General features: G+C 45.0%; 1 protein-coding gene across 1 annotated transcript; it reads right to left on the reverse strand.

Annotated features, from left to right (window-relative positions):
- Positions 1-442: 442 nt before the first annotated feature.
- On the reverse strand, positions 443-19233 carry WNT9B (Wnt family member 9B). The gene is made up of 4 exons (XM_052784955.1): positions 19121-19233; positions 8017-8273; positions 1909-2174; positions 443-1015 (listed from the first exon to the last, which is right to left on the reverse strand). The coding sequence occupies exons 1-4, from the start codon at positions 19198-19200 to the stop codon at positions 539-541; spliced, it is 1080 nt and encodes a 359-aa protein (XP_052640915.1). The 5' UTR covers positions 19201-19233; the 3' UTR covers positions 443-538.
- Between the last annotated feature and the right edge of the window lie 1550 nt (positions 19234-20783).

Raw genomic sequence — 20783 nt, forward strand, 5'->3', positions numbered from 1 at the left:
AACCAGTTCCCAGAGAACAGTACTGAAAATCCCCTGCTGCCAGAGTCATTTTGCCTTGGTGCAGGAACACGGCTGTCCCTGCTACATCAGGATCCAGTCTCTGGTTAGTTGCCTCCCCAGTCCCTGAATTTGCTTTTCTCCAGGAACCAGGGCAGAAGCCCCCAGTATTTCAATGTCACCACCCAAACGCAATTACGTAAGTGCAAGTAAGGGATGGAGGAGGGCGATATTCCTGCAGACGAGAGTACAAATTTTAGCTCAAGAGAGATATTTTTGACTGGCTTCAATGTTTCTGCTGTCCCCACATTACCCCCACTCTCTGTCCCTCCTTCCTGATCTGATACCTGACAAAACCTCTGGTTTTCACCCCTCATACAGGAGCTCTCCCCAGATCAGGGGATCTCAACATTGAGATAATAGGAGCACTGGACATTTTTGGTGCTTGCCTTTGCCCTCACCCCACAGCAGAGAATCATGTCTCTCTCTCCCTACTGCTTCCTTGTAATCTCGGACTTGTCTTGACCCTCTAGCACTGTCTTTACTGCTTGCAGCTGTAGACCACCTCTTCCTGCATGCACTGTTGGCACTCAACATAGCAACACCACTGCACCTGGCAGTGGCAAGAGAAGGTAACCAGCCGGCTCTGGGTGTTATAACCTCGTCCACAGCACATGCTGTCACAGTTGCCTTCCCGAGAGCAGGTCCTCCCAGCAGTTCCCAGGGAGTATTTGCTGGGACGACAGAAACTGGGAGAGTCTTCCACATACACCAGGTCAGTAGAGCGTGGTGAAGCAGGGTGCTTGGAGGAATGGCTTTGTCTCTGTGGGCCAGCCAGCTCTGAGTGTCCCACAGCATCATTGGTGGTGCTGAAGACCTTGACGGCATCATCGTAGCGCAGCTTCAGCAGTCGTCCAATCTCATGGAAAGGTGAAAGCTGCTTCCAGCACGTCCGGACAGCACATGAGCCGGAGACACCATGGCACTTGCATGTGGTTTTGAGACCATTTTTCACAGCCTGATGAGGAAAAGAAGTGGTAGTCATTATCTGCCAGACCATGAGCCTAGTTCTGGATGGAGGCAACACCTCGGATTGCAGACAGCCTGGAAGTACTTTAGTTTTAATGGTATTATTCCTTTTTATGGAGGAAACTCTAAAAACCAAAACAAAACAGAGGAATGGCTAGAGAGTTGACTGGTGAGCCAGACAGTAGAAAGCCTGAATGAAGACAAGTGTCTGAATACTGAATAAATTCTTACAAAGCCTACTTGGAATAGCAGGAGTAGTCAACCATAAATCTGAGTATCTCCAGCATGGTGGATTCCCTTTGGTATATTCAAATGAAGACAGTGCTCTAATTGAACAAGTAATTGGACTCAGTAAATGGAAAACAGTGGTAAGTCAGTAGCCTGTAACATACAAGCCAAAATGCTTGATCTAATGATCTCCCTGACCCAAAATTGTAACATGACTAGTTCCATAGCAAATCACCAGCAGACTCATAATTGATCTCAAGAGTGTCAACCCTTAATCTAATTCACATGTCCCACCAGCTCTGAAGCTCTAGCTGTTCTCAAAACACCCGTGGCCATGGCATAACCTGTGAGTAATTCAGCCATTGAGTTTTACAGCCGTTACCATGCTGCCTATTGCTGTCACTCAGCCCCTGATATCACTAGAGGATACAGGATGCTACTCTGCCACTCAACATGCAACTCCTCAGACCAGAGTTGAGGAGACTTTCCAGGGAGCTCTCAGTACCATAAGGTCCACGACACACAGGTAAACAGATCTGGTTTGTGAATAGGGGCAGTGAATACCCCTCTCACAAGCAGCCTTGGCTGAGGATGGGTTAGAAGACTTGCACTAAGTCCTAAATTCATTCTAGGCCTTCTAGTGCAGCTCCTCACCTTGATGCCAACATTGGTGTTGTGGATGTCCACCTTGGCCCGCAGGTCTTTGCCAATCCTCTTCTGACCCAAGAATTTTTTCAGGAACTTGGTGCTATATTTGAGGTTGTCTCCACAAACACCCCATTGCCAGGCCTTGCGGTTCTCCAGGTCTGGGGAGTCATCGCAAGTGCAGCGCTCCATGCGCCCAGCACTACACGCTCTGGCCAAGGAGTGGGTGAGAGCTGCAGAGGACACTGCGTAGAGGAAGGCAGTTTCCTTAAAACCTGCACAAGAGAAGGATTAGGAGAGGGTAGGAGCAGGAAAGGCAAGATAAGCTGTTCATCCACCTCACTGGGTCTCTTGACTATCCGTGAACTAAAACCAAGCACAATACTTAGAAATGCAAAGAGACAAAACTCTTCCATTACCTGCACACTATTCCTAGCAGAAGAACTCAATATCGTGTTTGAAGTAACTGGTGTAGTAACACCCCAGTCTCACCTGGTGACTGTGACTGATTCAATATGGAGACAGGAGATCACTCATGAATCAAGGGATGGGTGGCAACAGCCAAACAGTCCTGGGAAAATATTCAACTGCAAAAAGCGACAGTCATGAAACTCCATTTTTCCTCGTCTTCACCACAGAGTTGATAGGTGTGAATAGAGACTGTAATTGAAGTCACATCGTGGCTTAAAATCAGCAAAGATTTAGTAGAGACTGAAAAAATATTTTTTAAATCTGACCTGTTATTTAAAAATGTTTTTAACTGGGACTGTGTTGGCACAGTAGTAATATTTCACATGGAAAGATCACATGTAGTTTGACTGGGAAAGGTTCCATGTTGAAGGACATCTTGGGCAAGGACAACTCTCCCACACATGAGTGGGTTTTCTGACTTCCCTGTAAATTATCTACTCCCAGTGACTGTGGTGATGCTTTCTGAAGCAATTCTCCTTCCTAAACCAGGCTTCCCAGCTTGACTATGTTTGCCCTGAGGTACGTAACCATGACACACCATGACGTTTTAATCAGGAAAGGAAGTACAGTGCCTGAATAGAAATTCAGTCTGAAGACACAAGATCAGATAGGAATGGGTATGCTGATATGAGCTCCACAGAAGTTCCAGAAAACCCTCATTGACACAAACCTGACCTAAACCCCAAAACATGTTGTTTTGATTACTTACCTCCTCTCCTATTTAATCCAGGGGAAAATCTTAATATTTCCTCCAGAGTTCATTTACAGAAAACAAAACTATTAATGCAAAATTGCTTAACAAGTCCACAATTTAGGAAGTAGTGCAAGGAAGAGAAAGACAGGTGACTGATTAATAGCTCAGAGTGCAAGAATGGATAAGACTGGCCAAAATAGAAGAATTTTGGTTTATGAAAAATAGACCACTTGCATGGAAGAAAACACATTGAAGCAAACAAATATTCCATATTGGAAAATTCCAAATTTCCTTCTACATCAGAGGGAAACAAATCTGTTTCCCCCAAAAATGGAGGAGAGGGAGAGAACAACAGAGACCTTTCTAGTCTTGCAGTTAGCCCTGCTTTGAGCAGAGGTTGGAAGGCACCTCTAGAATTCATCCAGTCCAACCTCAAATCTTTCCATCATTCTGTTCCCTCAAAGAATTCCCATCCAGCTGTAATAATAGATCAGACCACTGACTGCTGAGATCCGAGTGAGGTCACCATAAATCTGACCAGATAACAGGACAAAGAGTTCTTCTGATAGCTATCAGTAAGAAGCATGAAAAATTGACTAATCATGACCATAATGGAAAGGCTGTGTTAGCAACTTCAATACAAACTTCATAGGAGCTCTTTGGAATTCCAGAATTTTAGATGAAAGATCTAGCAACAGTATGGGCATGGGTGACAGAGTCAAGAAAATGTGGAGATGGTCAAGGAGATCAATCAACAGACTGTTTCCTACCTCATCGTTTTAGTTGCTATATCACTGGGACAAGTAACTTGCAACTAAGCTCTCTGGTTGATGATGCTCTATAAAATCTCTCAAGGCACTGGAAGAATAACAAAAAAAGGTCACCAAATCCATCAAATGTTTTGGAAAAGCTGGTATGGGACACAGTCAATACAGATTATGGACAGCAACATGATGCTCCCACATTTTCAAACAGTGGCTAACCCAAAAGAAGGAGCTACGAGAGGGTAAGATACATTTGAGATCCTAAATGTGAAAAATAATTCCAGAAGCTAATCTCCAAATGCTTACCAGATTCCCAATATCCTATCTGACATACTGATACCAGAAAAGAGGAGATCATTTTAGAAACACTTTCCCATACCATATAAAGCTAGTAGTACCAGTCAGCTCCACACACCCTGCTAAATCTGACTTTGTGGAATACCACACTGCTCCTTCTATTTCTGACCAGTGATGGTTTGGTTTCTTCTGTGGCACTCCACGTAAGTGCTGGCCAGATTTCAACCCACTTGAAATCAGAGACCATTGCTTGTGGTCAGGCCACTGCAGACAGCAGTAACTGAAGATAACGAGCGTACTTTCAAATCAACTCCTTCTTCTCCCCGCCTCCCACCTCCTTTTATGGCAAAGGTTCAATGTCACCAGACTGCCAAATGCTTGTCTGAAAAGTCTAAGATGATTCCTTCTACTTTGTCATAAGGGATTGATCACCATTTAATTGTTTAATTCACAAATCACTTGGGTAAAGGAAAAACTGAATGGTCCTTCAGCCCTTGTGGAATAACAATGAGTAATAAAGCAGCTATTGAAGCTGGAATTTCAGTAGGACATAGCACAAATGAGCAGCAATCAGCTCCAACGAGCATGATTTGAGAAGATCTAAATAGAGGTTTCTCCATGTGTCCTGGGTATCTATCCTTCCACTACGTCAATGGAGCTCTTGTCACCACAGCCAGTGGAGCCTGGAGCCAATGCCGAGGCTGTCAGGATCTGTTTTAGGGATGAGTCACTCTCCTGACCCCATTGACTGTGTTGCTAGTGACTAAATGAAATCTTAAACACTCAGTGCAAGGGGGAACATCTAAATGCAGATGTCTTTGCTGGGCAGTTCGGTTGCAAACATCCAGCACAGAGTTGAATTTCAAGATGTTGAAGTAAGGCAGTTCCCTCTCGTAGGACCTTGCACATGTCCAAGTCTTCCCCTGAGCTCTCTGGAATTATTTCTTAGCTCAGCAGCCTATAAATACAGAACGTTTGCTGCAATGGCAAGACACTGTTCTGTGGTGTGGTGTGCTCTAGACCACAAGGAAAACTATAATAGGAGGAGTTTAGCCATGTGGTGATTCTGCCAAAGGAAAGATGCTCAAGGTCAAAGATTTTTCAATGCTACAATAAAGATATTGTGAGCATTTCAGAGCAAGTGGAAGAGATATCTCTCTGGGAAAAACAAAACAAAACAAACAAACACAAACAAACAAAAAAACCCAACCAAACAAACAAAAAAGAGCAGACCAGAAAGGTATAGAATGGTAGAAAGATTTAGGATGGAAGGACTTCTCAAGGTCTTTAGTACAACCTCCTGCTCAAAGCAGGGCTAACTGCAATGCCAGATAAAGTTGCTCCGGGCTTTGTCCAACTGAGTTCTCAAAATCTCCAGTGATGGAAATTCTACATCTCTGAGCCACCGCTCCTGTGCTTGTAGCATTCCTAGATTCCTCATGACATCAATGAAACCAGTGCTTGAAGGTCAAAGAATGTAACCAACATGAAACAAAGAAATGGATTAATGGCTGGAAGGATTGTAGCGTGCTTGTTTCTCAAGAAGGATTTTTCTGACTGGCTGTATCTGAGCTGTCTTTGCTATAAGTATTTATTTTTCCCAAATCACCATGTTGTTTGAGATGAAATACTGCTTACCTGACCTCCAGCAGCAGTTGACTGCCTTTATGGCACACCTTGGAAACCAAAAGATCATCATTGCTTTACAAACTTCTTATAAAGACACCAGCTGCCACTGGGGAACAAGATGGCTTGAAATGTCTCTCCAGAATCATTTCAAATCTAACTATTTCCATGGATTTTTAAAGAAGTGGAGAAGGAATGCAGAAGGATTTTGCATGGATCAGTGCAGAGTAATAACTGTCATAAGTGACTGCAATAGTCTTGGAAGGGTTGTAGGTTATGCAAAAGGAGTTTCCCAGTTGTATCCAGAGGAGTGCCAGTGTAAAACAACAAAAGGTGCTGATTGTGAAAATAAATCTGGCATTTCAAAATCCAGAAAGCCCTTGGCATTTTTGGTTTTATTTACTAAAAGTATGTAAATAGAGGAAAAAAGATGGTGGTGTCTCTAGAAGCAGGAAAAGCATCTGTGATCCAAATCAGTCACAGCAGTTTTTTAATTTGTCACTGCAAATTAAGTGTGGCTTTTCACCTATTACAAAAATGAACCCCCTTACTGGGACATGATCTCTTTTCCCTTCTTGCACTCATAAGACCATTACAGACTGTTAAAAACTGTGTGGTTTTCTTTACAGTTTCTCTAGGAACATGGCGATATCAAATGATTTAATCATTTCTAAAACTCTTCATCACTACTTGGGTGAAAGGAGCATAGTCCATTGTCTGACCAACAATTTCCAAGGCGGCAACAAAACAGCAGTACGAATATGTGAGAAACAGATCAAAAGTGGCAGCTGAAAGTGTTTGTGTTCTTTGTGAAAGAAACGAACCTATTTGCAAGTTAAAGGAAAATGAGAACTAATAATTGCTTCCAGCCAACTGTCCTCTCATATAGGAGATGTATATAGCATACTTTTCTGTATTAAATCATCATTTGATCCTTAAGATTGTGTAATAAAAGTTTTCAAACACTTATCCTCATCTGCCAAAACAGGTTTTAAATTACAGGTGATATTTTATTTTGTCAGTCAGGAGTCCATGGAAATGTTGAGGCACGCCACCACGAGATAATTAGATGTTTTCCAGCTATTTGAAGATGAGGATTATTCAATTGTCATTTTCAAGTTCTTTGAGGTTGATGAAGGTACAGATGTCAGAAAGTCACTCAAAATGATCATGAACACCTTCTTCCACCGTGTGCTAAAAAATTCACAATAGAGCCTTGCAATGAAGTAAATCTGATCTTGTATGTGCTGGTTTATTAAAACATTAACTTAATATTTACTTTAATAAAATTTGATAATCTTAAATGGAAATGTTAAAAAGTTTCAATTCCAATGCTAATTAAAATTAACAATTTGATTTCATCAAAGTTAATATTGGCTTATTCAGGCCTCCTTTTTTAAAACATTAAGTTACTAAACATTATCAAAGGACTGAAACTTAGTAATACTGAAGACTGAAACTTAGTAAATGCTACTAAACGTTATCGATGGGCTGAAACTCAGTAACAGATGGTCACGCATTGTTTGGACCAGGACAGGTTTAGCAAAGTATATATGCATGCTCTGGAAACTTTTATTAAAAAATAGTTTCAGGGTCTGTCTTCATTCTATTTTTCTCAAGTTCTTATAATTTGAAGGATCTATAATGCTCCCTCCTACCTCAAATACAGAACTTACAGGACATTTTCTTCCTCTAAAGCATTTTGTGAAACAGAAGCCAGTGGCTCTTCTGTGCTCTCTGCAGAAACTCCAAATATATGTGAAAGAGTCTTAGGAGATCTTTGTCAACATGCACTGAAATGCCCTAATGCTGATAAATAGCTTTTTCAAACAGTAAATTAGGATTAAATTCTGTATCTGAGAACAACAGAGATTTACATACGAAAATATGCAAAGAGCTAAAAAGTGTTTTCTTAAAATGTCCCTTGACGTAAAGCACTAACCCTTATTTTTCACAATATCATCCCTGATTGCCAGCCAAGGAAGATGGTCGGTCTAGGCAACTCTGGTCTCGGACAAAAATCCACAAGCCAAGGGTGTAAACTTCCTTCTACTTTCCAATCCGTGACAAACCGCACAGGAAAGATGAGGATAAGGCATATTTTGTGGCAAAAGGGCCCAAATTGCACAGCTCCCATTCCTAGGCAAAACAGATGATCTCTGCATTCCCTGGTTACTGCCCCACTTCGCTTAATTTGAGATGCATATTCTAGGGGCTAGAGCACCAAGTGAGATTTTATACTGCAAACAAAAGACTACCTTGTACCTCGCTTCAGCAGGCTGGTCCGTCCCTCCAGGCTGCAGTTCCAGCGCTCGCTGCGAAACTGGTACTGGCACTCCATGATCCCAAGCCGGATGGCATCCCGCAAGGTCTCTGCCAAGCCAGGCTCCCTCCGGCACAGCCTCTTCTGCTTGCGGGACAGCTTCAGCAAGTCACACTGCTTCACGTGGACCTTCCCCTGGGCAGAGTTTGTGGAGGGTCCCAGGGATGGGAAGTGGGTCAGAGCTTCTTTCCCCGTCAGGCTGAAAGGAAACAGAAAAACCGGTGAGTTATGGAAGACGGCAGTCATGGAAGAGGAAAGGTGATCAGAGGGGAGGATACTCAGAAAGCTGCTGGTCAGGGTACTTTACCAGCTCAGAAGGTTAATCAATACAGATTGATTAGATCTAGTATCCCATTTCCACCACACACCAAGGCAAAGTAGCAGACTAACACTGTGCGGAGAAAGAAGAAACTTGTGCTGCCGCCAGCAACCTCGGGTGGGAAGTTCTCTTGACTCCATGAAGAGGACAGGTTTACACCCCTGCAGTTTTGTTTCCTTCACAGTACATTCACTGTCACATAGAGATTTGTGCTACTCAGTGGTACTGCAGGTCACTGTATGTCACAGCTCTGTGCTAACTCATAAAGCATTAACCACGTCCTTCCAGGGTTTTGTGTGCACTGGTACCATGCCACTAGACCTGGCTAGGAAAGACCAATAGGGAGACATTATCAATGACTGCCTTTCTAGAGCAAGCACGACTTTTACCAGAAATCATTTTCTTGCTGAAAAAATAAATGAAAGGTCAACTAAAAATGTATTGCAAATGCAGAAGCAATGCACTTATGTGTGTTTATATGTAATTCAGCTGAAAAATGTCACAAATTTTTGAGAAAAATGGTTTCACTTTTCATGGCAAGACAGTACTTTTCTCACAAAATTAATCTCCCTTAGTATCTTTAAGGTGCTTGAAAACACGGAGAAATTATTTTACTTTGATGCAAGATTTGAGGGCTGCAAACAAACTGGGAACAGTCATGCATTTGCACAACACTGATCAGGAGTGCCTTTCCTGACTACCAAACAGGTAACAATCACAGAGTGCCTCAACCCCCCCACCCCAAAAAATACCAAAACCAGACGGGTAGATGGAAATGTCCTAGAACCTTTACTTTGGGACACATCTCAGCCCCAGCATTAACATTTGCAGACTACACCTCCCCCCCTCAAACCCCATTGTTTTCTTTGCAAGTCCACAGGTAGTTCAACATGGACAAACAGATGAGCCAGCTGGTTCTTGTTCATCTCCCCCAGTAAGGCAAACTGGGTTATGCTGCTCCATGAAGTGAGTGTGGGAGTCAGACAAGCAAAGCTGGCTAGGGAGGGATGCAATCAGGAGCAATCTCTGAAGTATGTCTACAAAGACTATCTGGCTGCTGGCACCCCCACCAGCAGTGCAGCGACTCTCATCATCTTCCCTGCACAGTTCAGTGCTTGAGCAAACCAAATCAGATGGAGATGGACATTAGTTAGTAAGCTGGTACAATGCCAAACAAGCAATTCCCCACAGCAGGGTAGGAAGTGAGATTCTTCACCTCTGCACCATTATCAGGTTCCTTGTAAAAGCGTGGCTCTTTCACAGCTAAGTTATCTGACCAGGTCCGCCTGGTCATGTTTCCAGGTGTATGTTTCGGCACAGTAAATGCCAGTCTGTGCTGGCAGAGAGAGGAGAGGAAAGTCTGTGCCAGTGAACGTGACAAGTGTCCATGTTGCCTACCACACTGAAGTTCACAAGTAAAGAATTTTAACTGATGGACATGACCAAAATGAAAACTTACCTGGCTCCACAAAAGACAGACATTTCTAACACTCAACTGTTCAAGTAAGACCATACTCTTATCAGGGATATAAGCTTCATTATGGAGGATGCAAGTCAAGCACTGCAGCTGCAATTTTAGTCCTCCGCATACTTTATAGACATCTATTTCTGAGCTAGATATCTAGATCTCTCTGTAGTCGATCCAGTCTATCCAGGCATGGGAGTTATAGCACAATTCAGCTGACCTAACCCCACAGCATTTCAGCTTTCGTTCTCACAGTAGCCTACAACCTCCAGATGCACTCATACATACGTAATTAGGAACAAGTGCAATTAACTAACACATGGAAATCATCCATAGACCTGCGAACTAACCAAGAACCAAGGAATCATTTGAATCACACAGCGAATATTAGACTTTAGAAGCCGAGTGGGTGGGAAGAATCTCTTAATCCCGTTGTCACTGCTGAACTGGGGGACAGAAACATGAGATGTTCCAGTGAGAGCCAAGAAATAAACAGGCAATACTGGAAACAGATAATGGGGGCCAGGTTCAGCCCAAGAAACTGGAATTAACACAGCCTGATGAGCTTCAGAGAGCAATTCAGACTGCACAGTTCAAAGCCCTGTCTCACACCAAACACTGCACAAAGAGGGCAGCAACACCTGGTGCACAAGGGTACATGGCAGTCCTGAGCTGGAGGATCTGTGGTGAGGGACACAAGATTGACCCAAGTGAGTGAGACCAAAACATGATGAGCAAGCTTAACCGCTTTGCCTGACATACTGTGGTGCTTCAAACCGGTATACATGTTCATTGGAGTTATATTTCCCTGGGTGCGTAAGCATATGCTCTGCACAAGCTCTGAAGATCAAGAAGATCAAGATATGCCAACTCCAGCATGGGCAGGGAGAGGCTCAGATGTCAACTAAAGTCTGACTTCTTAGGGACATTCAAACTGTACCTAACTCACTGGAACAATGCTGGGCTCAGGAAGAGGTGTTGCTATTACATCATTTGGGGGAACAGCACCACTCACCCAGAAAGTCAGAGACCTGGACTTCGCTTGGTAGTGTGGTTCCAGCGCTCACATCCCAGGAAAGTGCACTTGTCAACAAGTTAAATGTGAGACGTGGTTATTCTCCATTTGCCATGCAGTATCTGTGCTCTCATGCAGCAAAGTTTCCGAAGTTCACAGCACAGAGAGAAGAAATAAGAAAAAGGGAACTGACACTGGAAAGAAGAGTTTAAGAGCCTCATATAACAACACTGAAATTGCTTACTGCTTGAAAGCCACATATGCAATTTTACTAAACTCCTGTATACCAAGCTACTGATTGTCCACATACCAACAGAACTACCACCCATGCCAAGCATTCTAACTCCCAAAAATCCCCTCTCAGAACAAAAGAACTCCCCTCCTGCCAATCTCCATCCTCATTTTAGTGTCCTCCATCCCAGCTAAACCAGCATTCATCCCATGTCAGATATTTTTGAGACAGCAGTAGTAGCTTCACTGACTCTTAAGACTAGTCATCTCCTTCCTGAACGATGTGATCAGCTCTCGATCCTTCCTTTTCACAGGGGCTTCAGAAGCAGCAGGAGCTCTAGTGTAGAGGCTTGGTGGCTCCATTTCCAAAGGATTCCAATAGTACAACCTCAACTGGGAATACAAGAGAGAATTGGAAAGATAACTGCTCACTTTTTGTTCTTGTCATTATACGTGCTCATCGCAATGGGCTAGGATATTGGCTTAAAATCCATTAATCCCTTCTCATGGGGAAAAGATATAGTAGACAGTGCTTTAGTCTAGTGGTAAACAGCTAAGCAAGACCCATAGAATGAAAGCTAAAGTCAGAAATTCAGACCTTAAGCAGACAAAATTTAACTAAGGGCTATTGAGCTCCCCCACGTTTGTCAGGGGCTTTGATCCATTTCCTCACGTAGCAACTGTAAAGACTGTGTGCTCTTCTGTAGCTCACTGGATGTCAAAGTATTCACATCAGAGTGCTGACTCAGGAAGGAAAACATGGTGCAAAAGGTACTGCTTAAAACTGCATGAGGGTAAAAGCGAGAAAAGGTGGCAAATGGATGTTCAACATTTAGAAGAGGTGTGACGGTCTACACCGCACAGGGAAGAACTGTACCGGGCAAGTTGTTAGAAACTCTAAGAATAGAGTAGCATTAGTGGGCAAAGGTTAAATACAGAACAGTGGAGGAGAGTCAACACAGCTTCTGTAGAAAGAAGTCATGCCTCATAAACCTACTTTGAAGGAGTCATTGAACAGAAAGCCTAAGGATAAGCCAGATGCTACAGTCTACTTGGACTTGTAAAGTTCACAGATTTCCAAAATAGCTTGTGTATGAAGACAAATAGATAGACTGGATATCTTCCACAATTTCCACTAGGAGAAAAGGGAATACTGGGAGAACACAGGGTTGTAAAATCATGACTGACCTGCAAGTGAGTAAAGAAAGATTATTCCTACCTCTAATATACAAGAACCAGGGGAATTATATTAACTTATTAATCGATAGACTAAAAATAAATGAAATGGGGTACAGGGGCTGTAGTTAAACTTGCAGCCCTTCTTAATGCAGGACACTAGGGATGCTAAAGTATACATGCATTCATACAAAAACATGGAAGAAAAATTTATAAGGGTCCATTAAACACAAAGATACTTTGACACAGGAAATTCTTGAGGTGCAGACTATCAGAAGCTGGATAGTATTCTGAGAGAACATCACTATCTGCTATCCTATTCCTTTTTATGCTTTTGCCTTCGTGTTTATTATTACCCAGTGTTGAAATCAGCTTGTGAAGCTACATGAACCTTTGGTCTGACCCAGGACAGCTGTTCCTACCATCCTGGACAGGGATTATCTCAAGGGTGTCCTACGACCCACCAGTGGCCAGGGAGATTTGGGAGAAGGTGGTATTGCCATTCTCCAGACCCTGAAGGATGTTGGATGTTAATATTTGTGGAAAACTCAAATAGGATAATGATAGGCAACATAAAAACAACCTTTGAAGAATTTGATTCCATTTTCAGAGCCATCTCAATAGTGCACAGCAAATACAGCCTGGGACCACACACAGAGCAAAGATACCAAGTCTAATTTGTCTTTTACACTATGCAAAGCAAAAGCTTCATGGGAAAAACACTTTCTAAAATTGGATCCAGCAATACTTTACATTCTGACAGAGGTAATACAGCATCCTACACAAACAGCTGGTTGCACAGGCAAACTTACTTAACACTTCTTTTTTTTTATTTTATTTGTGAATTTCTAAAGTTGCAACGCACAAAGTAACTTGGTTTTCCTCTAGAAATGGAGCACGGAAATAACCAGATGGAAATAATGCAATGAGGAGTACACAAAATAAGCAGTAAATTGGTTAATCTAAGACATGTGACTAAAGCTACGTGGAATATACCTTTCTGTGAAAGTCTCCCTCATGCAAACTATCACACTCATTACCTAAGACATGTGAATGTCAGCATGAAAAAATTATACTGCTGTGTGGAGGCTCCTACAGAGATTGGGATTCATTGCATAAGATCTGTGCACAGACACAACTCTCAAAACTAGTGTCTCACGTAACTTCCAGTTTAGGTAAGTAGGCAGAGAAATTAAAGGAGTTGCCCAAGGTCATGCAGTTGACCGGTGGCACAGCTAGGAGCGGAAGCCACTCTCAGAGTCATAACAGACACAGCTGTGAATACCCATATGAGCAGAGGCTTGCAGGCTCTGACTAAAACTGTGTTTTATTAGGGTAAAACTAACATAGGATCAGATCAAGATCACAGTATGAGAACATTCTTACAAGATTAAATATAAAATATGCAGATATTTGCAGTTAGGCAAACTGCACGTTGGTTTTAGATGATTTAGGGTTTATTATCTACAGATCATATGGCAAAAAAACTAAACTCTTTGAATTAATGCACACCTGCTAGCAATCTGAAAGAACAATAAGGATCTCAAACTTTTATTTCTCTCTACTTTTCTGTCTAAGCACTTTGCTAAATTCATCTATTTCCTTTAATCTCCTTCCAGCCACATTCCAGCTGCTTAAGAGACTTTTAATGAGTGCCTGTTCCTGTGCAATGCCCAATGTCCTCTGGATCTGAAAGGTCTTAAAAACCCCTAAAAATATGCCTTTTCTACCTCTCCCAAGTAAGAAGAAAAATCAAAGGGAGCCACAACAGTACTCTATATCTGATTTCACGGGCCTTTCATGTTCCACAGAAATATCTACACCCCACAGATAGCTGCAACAAGCATTCAGGAAAGGCTAAGAGAATATGGGACAATGACAGATCAAATCAAGGCCACTACAGTGCACAACAGGTCCACAGCTCTCCTCTCTCCCTGGCAGCTCAGTAGAATAGAGTTTTAATCCTTTCAGAAGCAACACTATTTAATCCTCAATATTTGTCCCTGGACAAATGGATGTCCAGCAGCAGTGTTGTACTGTCTTGACTAAATGGGATGGTCTCCCATGCTCTGTACCACCCGCTGTCTACAGAGAAGCTGGCAGAAATCCCCAAAGCAGCATCTTGGGATAAACTATCGATCTCAAAGGTTTTTCACTTTTCTCCATCAGAGTTGTCATTTCAGACCCTCTGGCAGGTGTCTTTATGCCTGTTATCCTCCAGGTTTTCTGTCTAGCTTTCTGCTCTTCACAAAGAAAAAGAGCTTGAATTAAAAACTCAGGTGAGGTTTACATGAGGTTATGAGTTGGAATCCTTTGAAACGGACTTTTCTGCTTACTGCAAACCCTTTTTGGGAACAGCAACAGGTGATGTGTCCAGATACAGACTTGGTTTTTAAAAAGAATTCTCTTGAAACTCCACAGAGAACAGCATATAAAATTCTTATGTGGGATGAGAGGTATGTGTAACCTGGTGTGAGGATTTAGCTGGGAACTGTTGCAATTAGTGCCTGTGCACCAGTTGACTTGGGTTGCTCTAACTGCACTGGGTTCTTCATCCTTATCTGCTCTGGGCTCCCATGCTCTGGACATACTTGGTTTAAATCCTTCTACCTCTCAGCTCAGTCACATGAAATATCTCCACGCAGCTCTTGATTTCAGGGGCAGTGCACTCCCTGCTGCTGCCCATCCAATCCAGGCCAGCAGTCCAGTCAATCATTACACGGGAGATCAGATTTTCAGTCTAACTCTGGACTGGTCACATTCCCTGGAGCGTTCCCTACATGAAACACTCAACACCCAGTGGGATGATTTTTTAGAAAATATGATACCCTGAGATGGTGAGAAAAGAGAATCTGGGAACTGAAGATAAGCAAGAAGCATCCGTGAAAAGTCCTTACCTATTCAATGCATCTGTAGTCCCACATCATCTCTGCTGTGGCAATCGCTACAGACTCCATCTACAGACTCCATCTTTCCAAGTCTCAGCTGAAAGTTGCCTTCTCTCTCCATTTCTGCTCTCTTTCTGCTAATATACTCTTTTTAAATATCCCAGTGTTCTGTGTGACTGTCAGTGCAAAAAAAGATGCTGTAACAAACCCTTCTGATATACTGTACTTAGAGGAATCATTATGCAGCCTGTAAGTAATATGAGCATTTAATTTATCAGCTCAACAGAAAGAGAAACATCTTCAGAAATCTTTCCAGCAGCACTCAGAACTGGACAGCAGAGTCCCTATTTGTAGTAGCTGTGGTCCACCAGATTTATCAGGGAAATGCTGCAATAACAAACAGTTACCAAAGAAAACATAGGAATGTAGGTAACTGGGCTAACTGGACAAAAACTAAAGCTTACTCAACATCTCTAGAAAGATACAAGGCAGGTGAAGACAGCATTTTTGAAGGTACTCAAAACATTTACATTAAGATGTCATTCAACATATTATGCTATTTTCAAAATTATGCAAGCCCAAGCTTCAACAGACCTGCAAGTCACATGTTGTTTTTACTCTCTAAGGGCCCCAAAAAATTCTTCCATCATGAAATGAGCAACAGTTGTGCCGCTAACTTTAATGGGAGCAGAATTAGCAGTAAATACAGGGGACACAGGTAGGCTGAATTAAGAGGAGCTGTGAATCAAGACAGCACATCATGTGAAATTCCAGGAATCCTGGCGCCTCTGTACCTACCACAGGTATTTCAGGACAAGTTATAAAGAAACGCTCTAGCAGACCTGGCTGCCCACAGAGTGCAGGCCAAACTGGCCCATGAATGAGACATGTTGCAGCCTGCTCCGTGGAGGTCTCCCCAGGAGAAAACTTTAATCAAGTTTGTTGCTTCTGCCTACCCAACAACGTCCTACCTGAGGTGGGTCTTTTCTGAATTCTGCCCTGACCTAATTCTAGGAAGAGACTCTTAGGCTCTGTGAGGAGCTCTTTGCCCTCCAGCACATCCTAAACTACTTTTCACTTTGTGAAACATAGCCCCTAAGAAAGCAACAGGAGGCTGAGAGCTTTTAGTGAGGTCTAGAGAGACTCCCACCCACCCAAGGAGTTGTACCTGCTGAAAGAAAAAGCATGGCTGAGACAAGGAGGGAATACCTTACAGGAGGCTGCACACGGGGGAGGATTGAAGCAAAGGTGGAAACAAAACAAGCACAAAGGATGTTAAGAGGTGTACACTGTATACAAGCAAGACGGCCGCTCCTGGATTCCTGCATCTAATGAGCCAGGCAAGCCCAACATAACCTGAACAGCTAGATGACATTTCAGGCAGAGCTTACTTTCTCGGCCTTTCTTAAAAGTAGGCTTTAATTCACACCACTGTGGACCCAGCACTGGCAGTTCAAGGTCTGTTCAAGCATAGCCAGTGCACTGACACTAGATAGCCAAACAACCCCAGATACTGGGAATGTGGTCTTCTGAGATCTGCCCACAGTTGCCACTATTTCTCCATTGTAAGGCTGTGTTTTCTCTGGCAAAACTTCATTCTGTATATTTATAGGTGATCTTCATCTTTACCGGGCCCTTGGACCATTCTTCCTGGACCACCTTGTACCCTTTTTGCCTTACCTTTGTCCTGATAGAATGAAACTTGGCATTTTCTTCACCACTGTCAACCAGCAAAACTTCACCTTTGTCAAATCCACTGTACACAACAGAAAGGGCTCAGGTCCTCTCTGCAGATAGCCACCCAAAAGCCTCCTTCTCTTTTTATTACATCTTTGCAGGTTTTCTCAGTTAAATGTTTGGAAAGCAAAGATCTGGCTCATGTGCCTAAGTATCTCCTATTTGGCAAAACAGAGACAGACCGCTGAACCAGGGTCCAAGGTCCCCTCCAATTCAGTAGTAATTTGGATGTGAGATTGCTTTTCTCCCAGACTGAGCCATATCAGGCATTCACATCAGGACTTGAAAATATTCAAGTTCCTCTCTAGTCTATCGACTCCAATTTGTATTTGAAAGCACCCATGTACTGCATTATTAATCACCACCAAACACTTACTGAGTTCTTAGACTGTAGTTTACTTCTTCTACTCCTTCTTGTGATTTTTAAATGAAGAGGTGAGAATATGCAGGACACACCTGTGTCAAACCCCTCAAGGAAAAAGTGAAACTACAGCCTCAGATCCTAAGCTATGCATTGTCAAGAGGCAGCACACCCAGATTTCATATGCCCAGAAAGCGGCTTATACCAAACAGATCATTGTCACAAAATGAAGAATCATTCAAGTTGCTTTAACAGAGTCCAGCTTGTGCAATAGTCAGTAGCTGCTTTGTGTTATTTATCTGAAAGGGGAGCACAAATACATTCACTTCCCCTGATTACGGTCATGTGCACGTACCCCTGTAACTGGAAAGCCAAACACCCACTGCAACCCAACTCCTTTATAAAGCATGTACATACACACGCTATGAATGACCAAGCAAGGTAGAGTCCTCCCCTGTCAGCAGCTGCTTAGATATGAATTAGGCTAAATGATACAATTAATAAACTTAAAATCCAGCTGTTTTAAGGAAGCTTTGCAGCAGAAATGAAATACTAATCATTGTCGCAAGTAAGCGGTGCCAAGCCAGCAGACACTTGCAAGCAAATGTAGGAAGAAGTGTCTGGCATGTGATGGGAGGATCAGCAGAGAAAGACCAAGACCATCCATGAGTATAAGTCAGCACAGATCTGTCCTGAGTGTTACGATCACTCACAGCAGTGTCTGTATTAAGGTTTGTGTCTGTTCTACACTCACATATATGCACTAACAGCTCTGGTTACTGTAATAGAGTCTGAAAAACCTGCCTGAGAAGCAGCTTGCTCAGAAAACAAAAGAAACCCAAAGTGCTTCTTCACAGAAAATTCTGCATTGACCCAACCTGTTAAAAACCTATCTTTGCCTTTAACCCAAGCAAACTGATATGTGTGGGGAGGACACGCACCCGGGGACAATTGTGCCCAATATCCCGCACAGTATCCCAGGCTGAAGCATCAGCTCTGTCTCTCTGTGCCCAAGCCCACCTTCTGTCCCTGGGCTGTCTGCAGCCCTGCAGCACCCAGATATCACCCACACCTTTCTGCTGAGCCCTGGCTCCCTCTGCCAGCCCCCCCCCCCCCTTCTTCCCTCCAGAGAAGCAGCCTGAAGAGAGGTATCAAAGCCAGCAACTAACCGGGGCTAATTCACATCCTGAACAGAAACGGAGCATAGTTCAAGGAATAGAAGAAAAGTAGAAGAAAGCCAGTTTTCCTCCCTATTGCACCCAGCTAATAGCATCTTCCACCCCGTTTCTCCGTCCCCCTCCTGCACACGTTGATCTTTCCATCGTCCCCTTCCCCCTGGCTGCCAGCGAGCACAGCGGGGGCTCCTGCCGACACCCAGCACCCTCGCCCCTTTCTCCCACCCCTCTCCCCCAGCAGGACCCGCCGGCCCGCAGCGCAGCGGCCCGTCCCCGTTGTGCCAGGCCTGCCCGGCAGCTGCGGGCTGCGCCCGGCGCTGCAGGTGCGGGGCCCGGCCGGGATCCCCCCCCCGTCCCGCACCGCCCCGGGCTGCGAGCGGCAGCGGGCGGCTGCGCACCGGCCAGGACCGGCCCAAGGGCTGAGCAGCCCCGCGGAGCCTCCGCGCCTCCTCTCAGCAGAGCGTCAGCGGAGAATCCGCGCTCCCTCCCCGCGGTCCCTCGGCGATGCCCCACGGATCCTGCGCGCTCCCTCCCGGGGGTCCCCCAGCGCTGCCCCGCGGACATTGCGCGCTCCCTCCCGGGGTCCCCCAGCGCTGCCCCGCGGACATTGCGCGCTCCCTCCCCGGGCTGCCCCGGCGCGGAGGCGGTGCCGGGGCCGAGCCCCGCGGGCGGCGCTGACCCGAAGTAGGCGGCGGCGGGCGGCGGCGGCAGGAGGAGGAGGAGGAGGAGGATGCGGCAGAAGGCGGCGGCGGAGCGCATGGTGCCGGGCAGTGCCGCTCCGCAGCTCGCTGCGCGGCCGCCCGGCGCCGCGGCTCTTTAAGCGGGAGGCGGGGCGGCCCCCTCCTCCCGTCCCGTCCCGTCCCGTCCCGTCCCGTCCCACAGCCGCCGGCGACGCCGTGGCGGCCTGCGCCGGGCACCCCCGGGGCTCCCTGGGGACCCGCTGGCCCCTCGAGCCCTCGGGCATGCCGCGCCGGGTCGCATCCCGCCAAGTCCCTCCATCCCCGCGGGCGCCCCTTGGGGCTCTGCCGGCTCGCAGACCACGGCGGGGCATTGGCAGCCTCCATGCCAGGCTCCGGGATGCTCGACGGTGCCATATAGAATAATAACGGTGGATGCAGCAGGGAGGGGAACATCCCACTTCCAAGCCTCGCTGCTGCCTTTGGCGGTGCGGCACGGCTGCGGGCAGCTGTTCGTGCAGGGAAGTAAACTGAGGAGTTAAGGAAAAGATGAGGCACCTGCTGTGCCCGGGCACCCGGCGCTCACCCAGTGCATTCCTGCTTCTGCTTGGGCTCACTGCCAGTGGCTCTAATGCTTGGAGACATGATAGGTAGATCCCAACGTGTGGCCTGGAGCACACTCCCACAGACACGTATAAGCAAACATGCATTGTACAAGCAGACATCTCATAGAAATGTTGGTGGGAAGGACCCTTTGGAGGCCTGTAGACCAAACTCCTGTCCCAAGACAAGTTGCTGTCAAATCTAAATAAGGATGGCTGTGACTTTGTCCAGCCAAGTCCTGCAGACCTTCAAGGATGCGGATCCCCACACCTCTCTGGGCACTTGTCCTATGGATGCACAACCCTCCAGGGGAAGCATTGTTTAACACCCAGCCTGATCCTCCCAAGTGCAATTGCACAAACTTTCATTGAGGAACTCAGCAACAAATTTCCAGAACCCAATAGTGGCCGTTGGGACAAATGTTAAGAAACATTTGTCTGAAAAAACTCCTATAAAATCACAGGACTATGGAGACATGTATGTGGTAGGGCTCTAGATAGGCAGATAGACATAAGAAACCAATCTACCCAGGCAATAAATGAGAATGGCAACTTTGCCAAGCTGGTGGTGCATTGCTGCATTTCACACCCTCCTCCATAAGGTTGTATATCTGGGAAGTTTGCTTTGCAAACAGTGTAAAGGTGTGTGCAAGGCTGTGACATGCAGCACTTCCTAGTGACACTTAAAGAACTCCAGCTGAATTTGTAATTGCTCCCATCCCTGCAGCAGCATCCTCAAATGTCTTATGATGGGGAGGGTACTACTGAGACCTGTTCTCTACTATTGAGACCAGTATTGTTCTCCAGTATGTACTTAGGCTTTTTTTTTTTTTTCCTACATAGGGGCTCCTCATGGCACCTTCCCAGGGCAGAGTATCTTTATAACTGTGCCTCTGCCTGGATGACAGCGACGGGCTGTCCCACCTCCTGCCTGCATAACCCTGCTGCAAGGACTTGTGATTTTAGGAGAGGGATTAAGGTAAATTGGGACAACATTAACAGTCACCATCTCACACCAGTCCTGCTACAGTAAGAAGAGAAAGCCCTGTTCTCCTCCCATGCT

The sequence above is a fragment of the Harpia harpyja genome, chromosome 4 (genome assembly GCF_026419915.1).
Source record: "Harpia harpyja isolate bHarHar1 chromosome 4, bHarHar1 primary haplotype, whole genome shotgun sequence".
NCBI classification, from domain to species: domain Eukaryota; kingdom Metazoa; phylum Chordata; class Aves; order Accipitriformes; family Accipitridae; genus Harpia; species Harpia harpyja.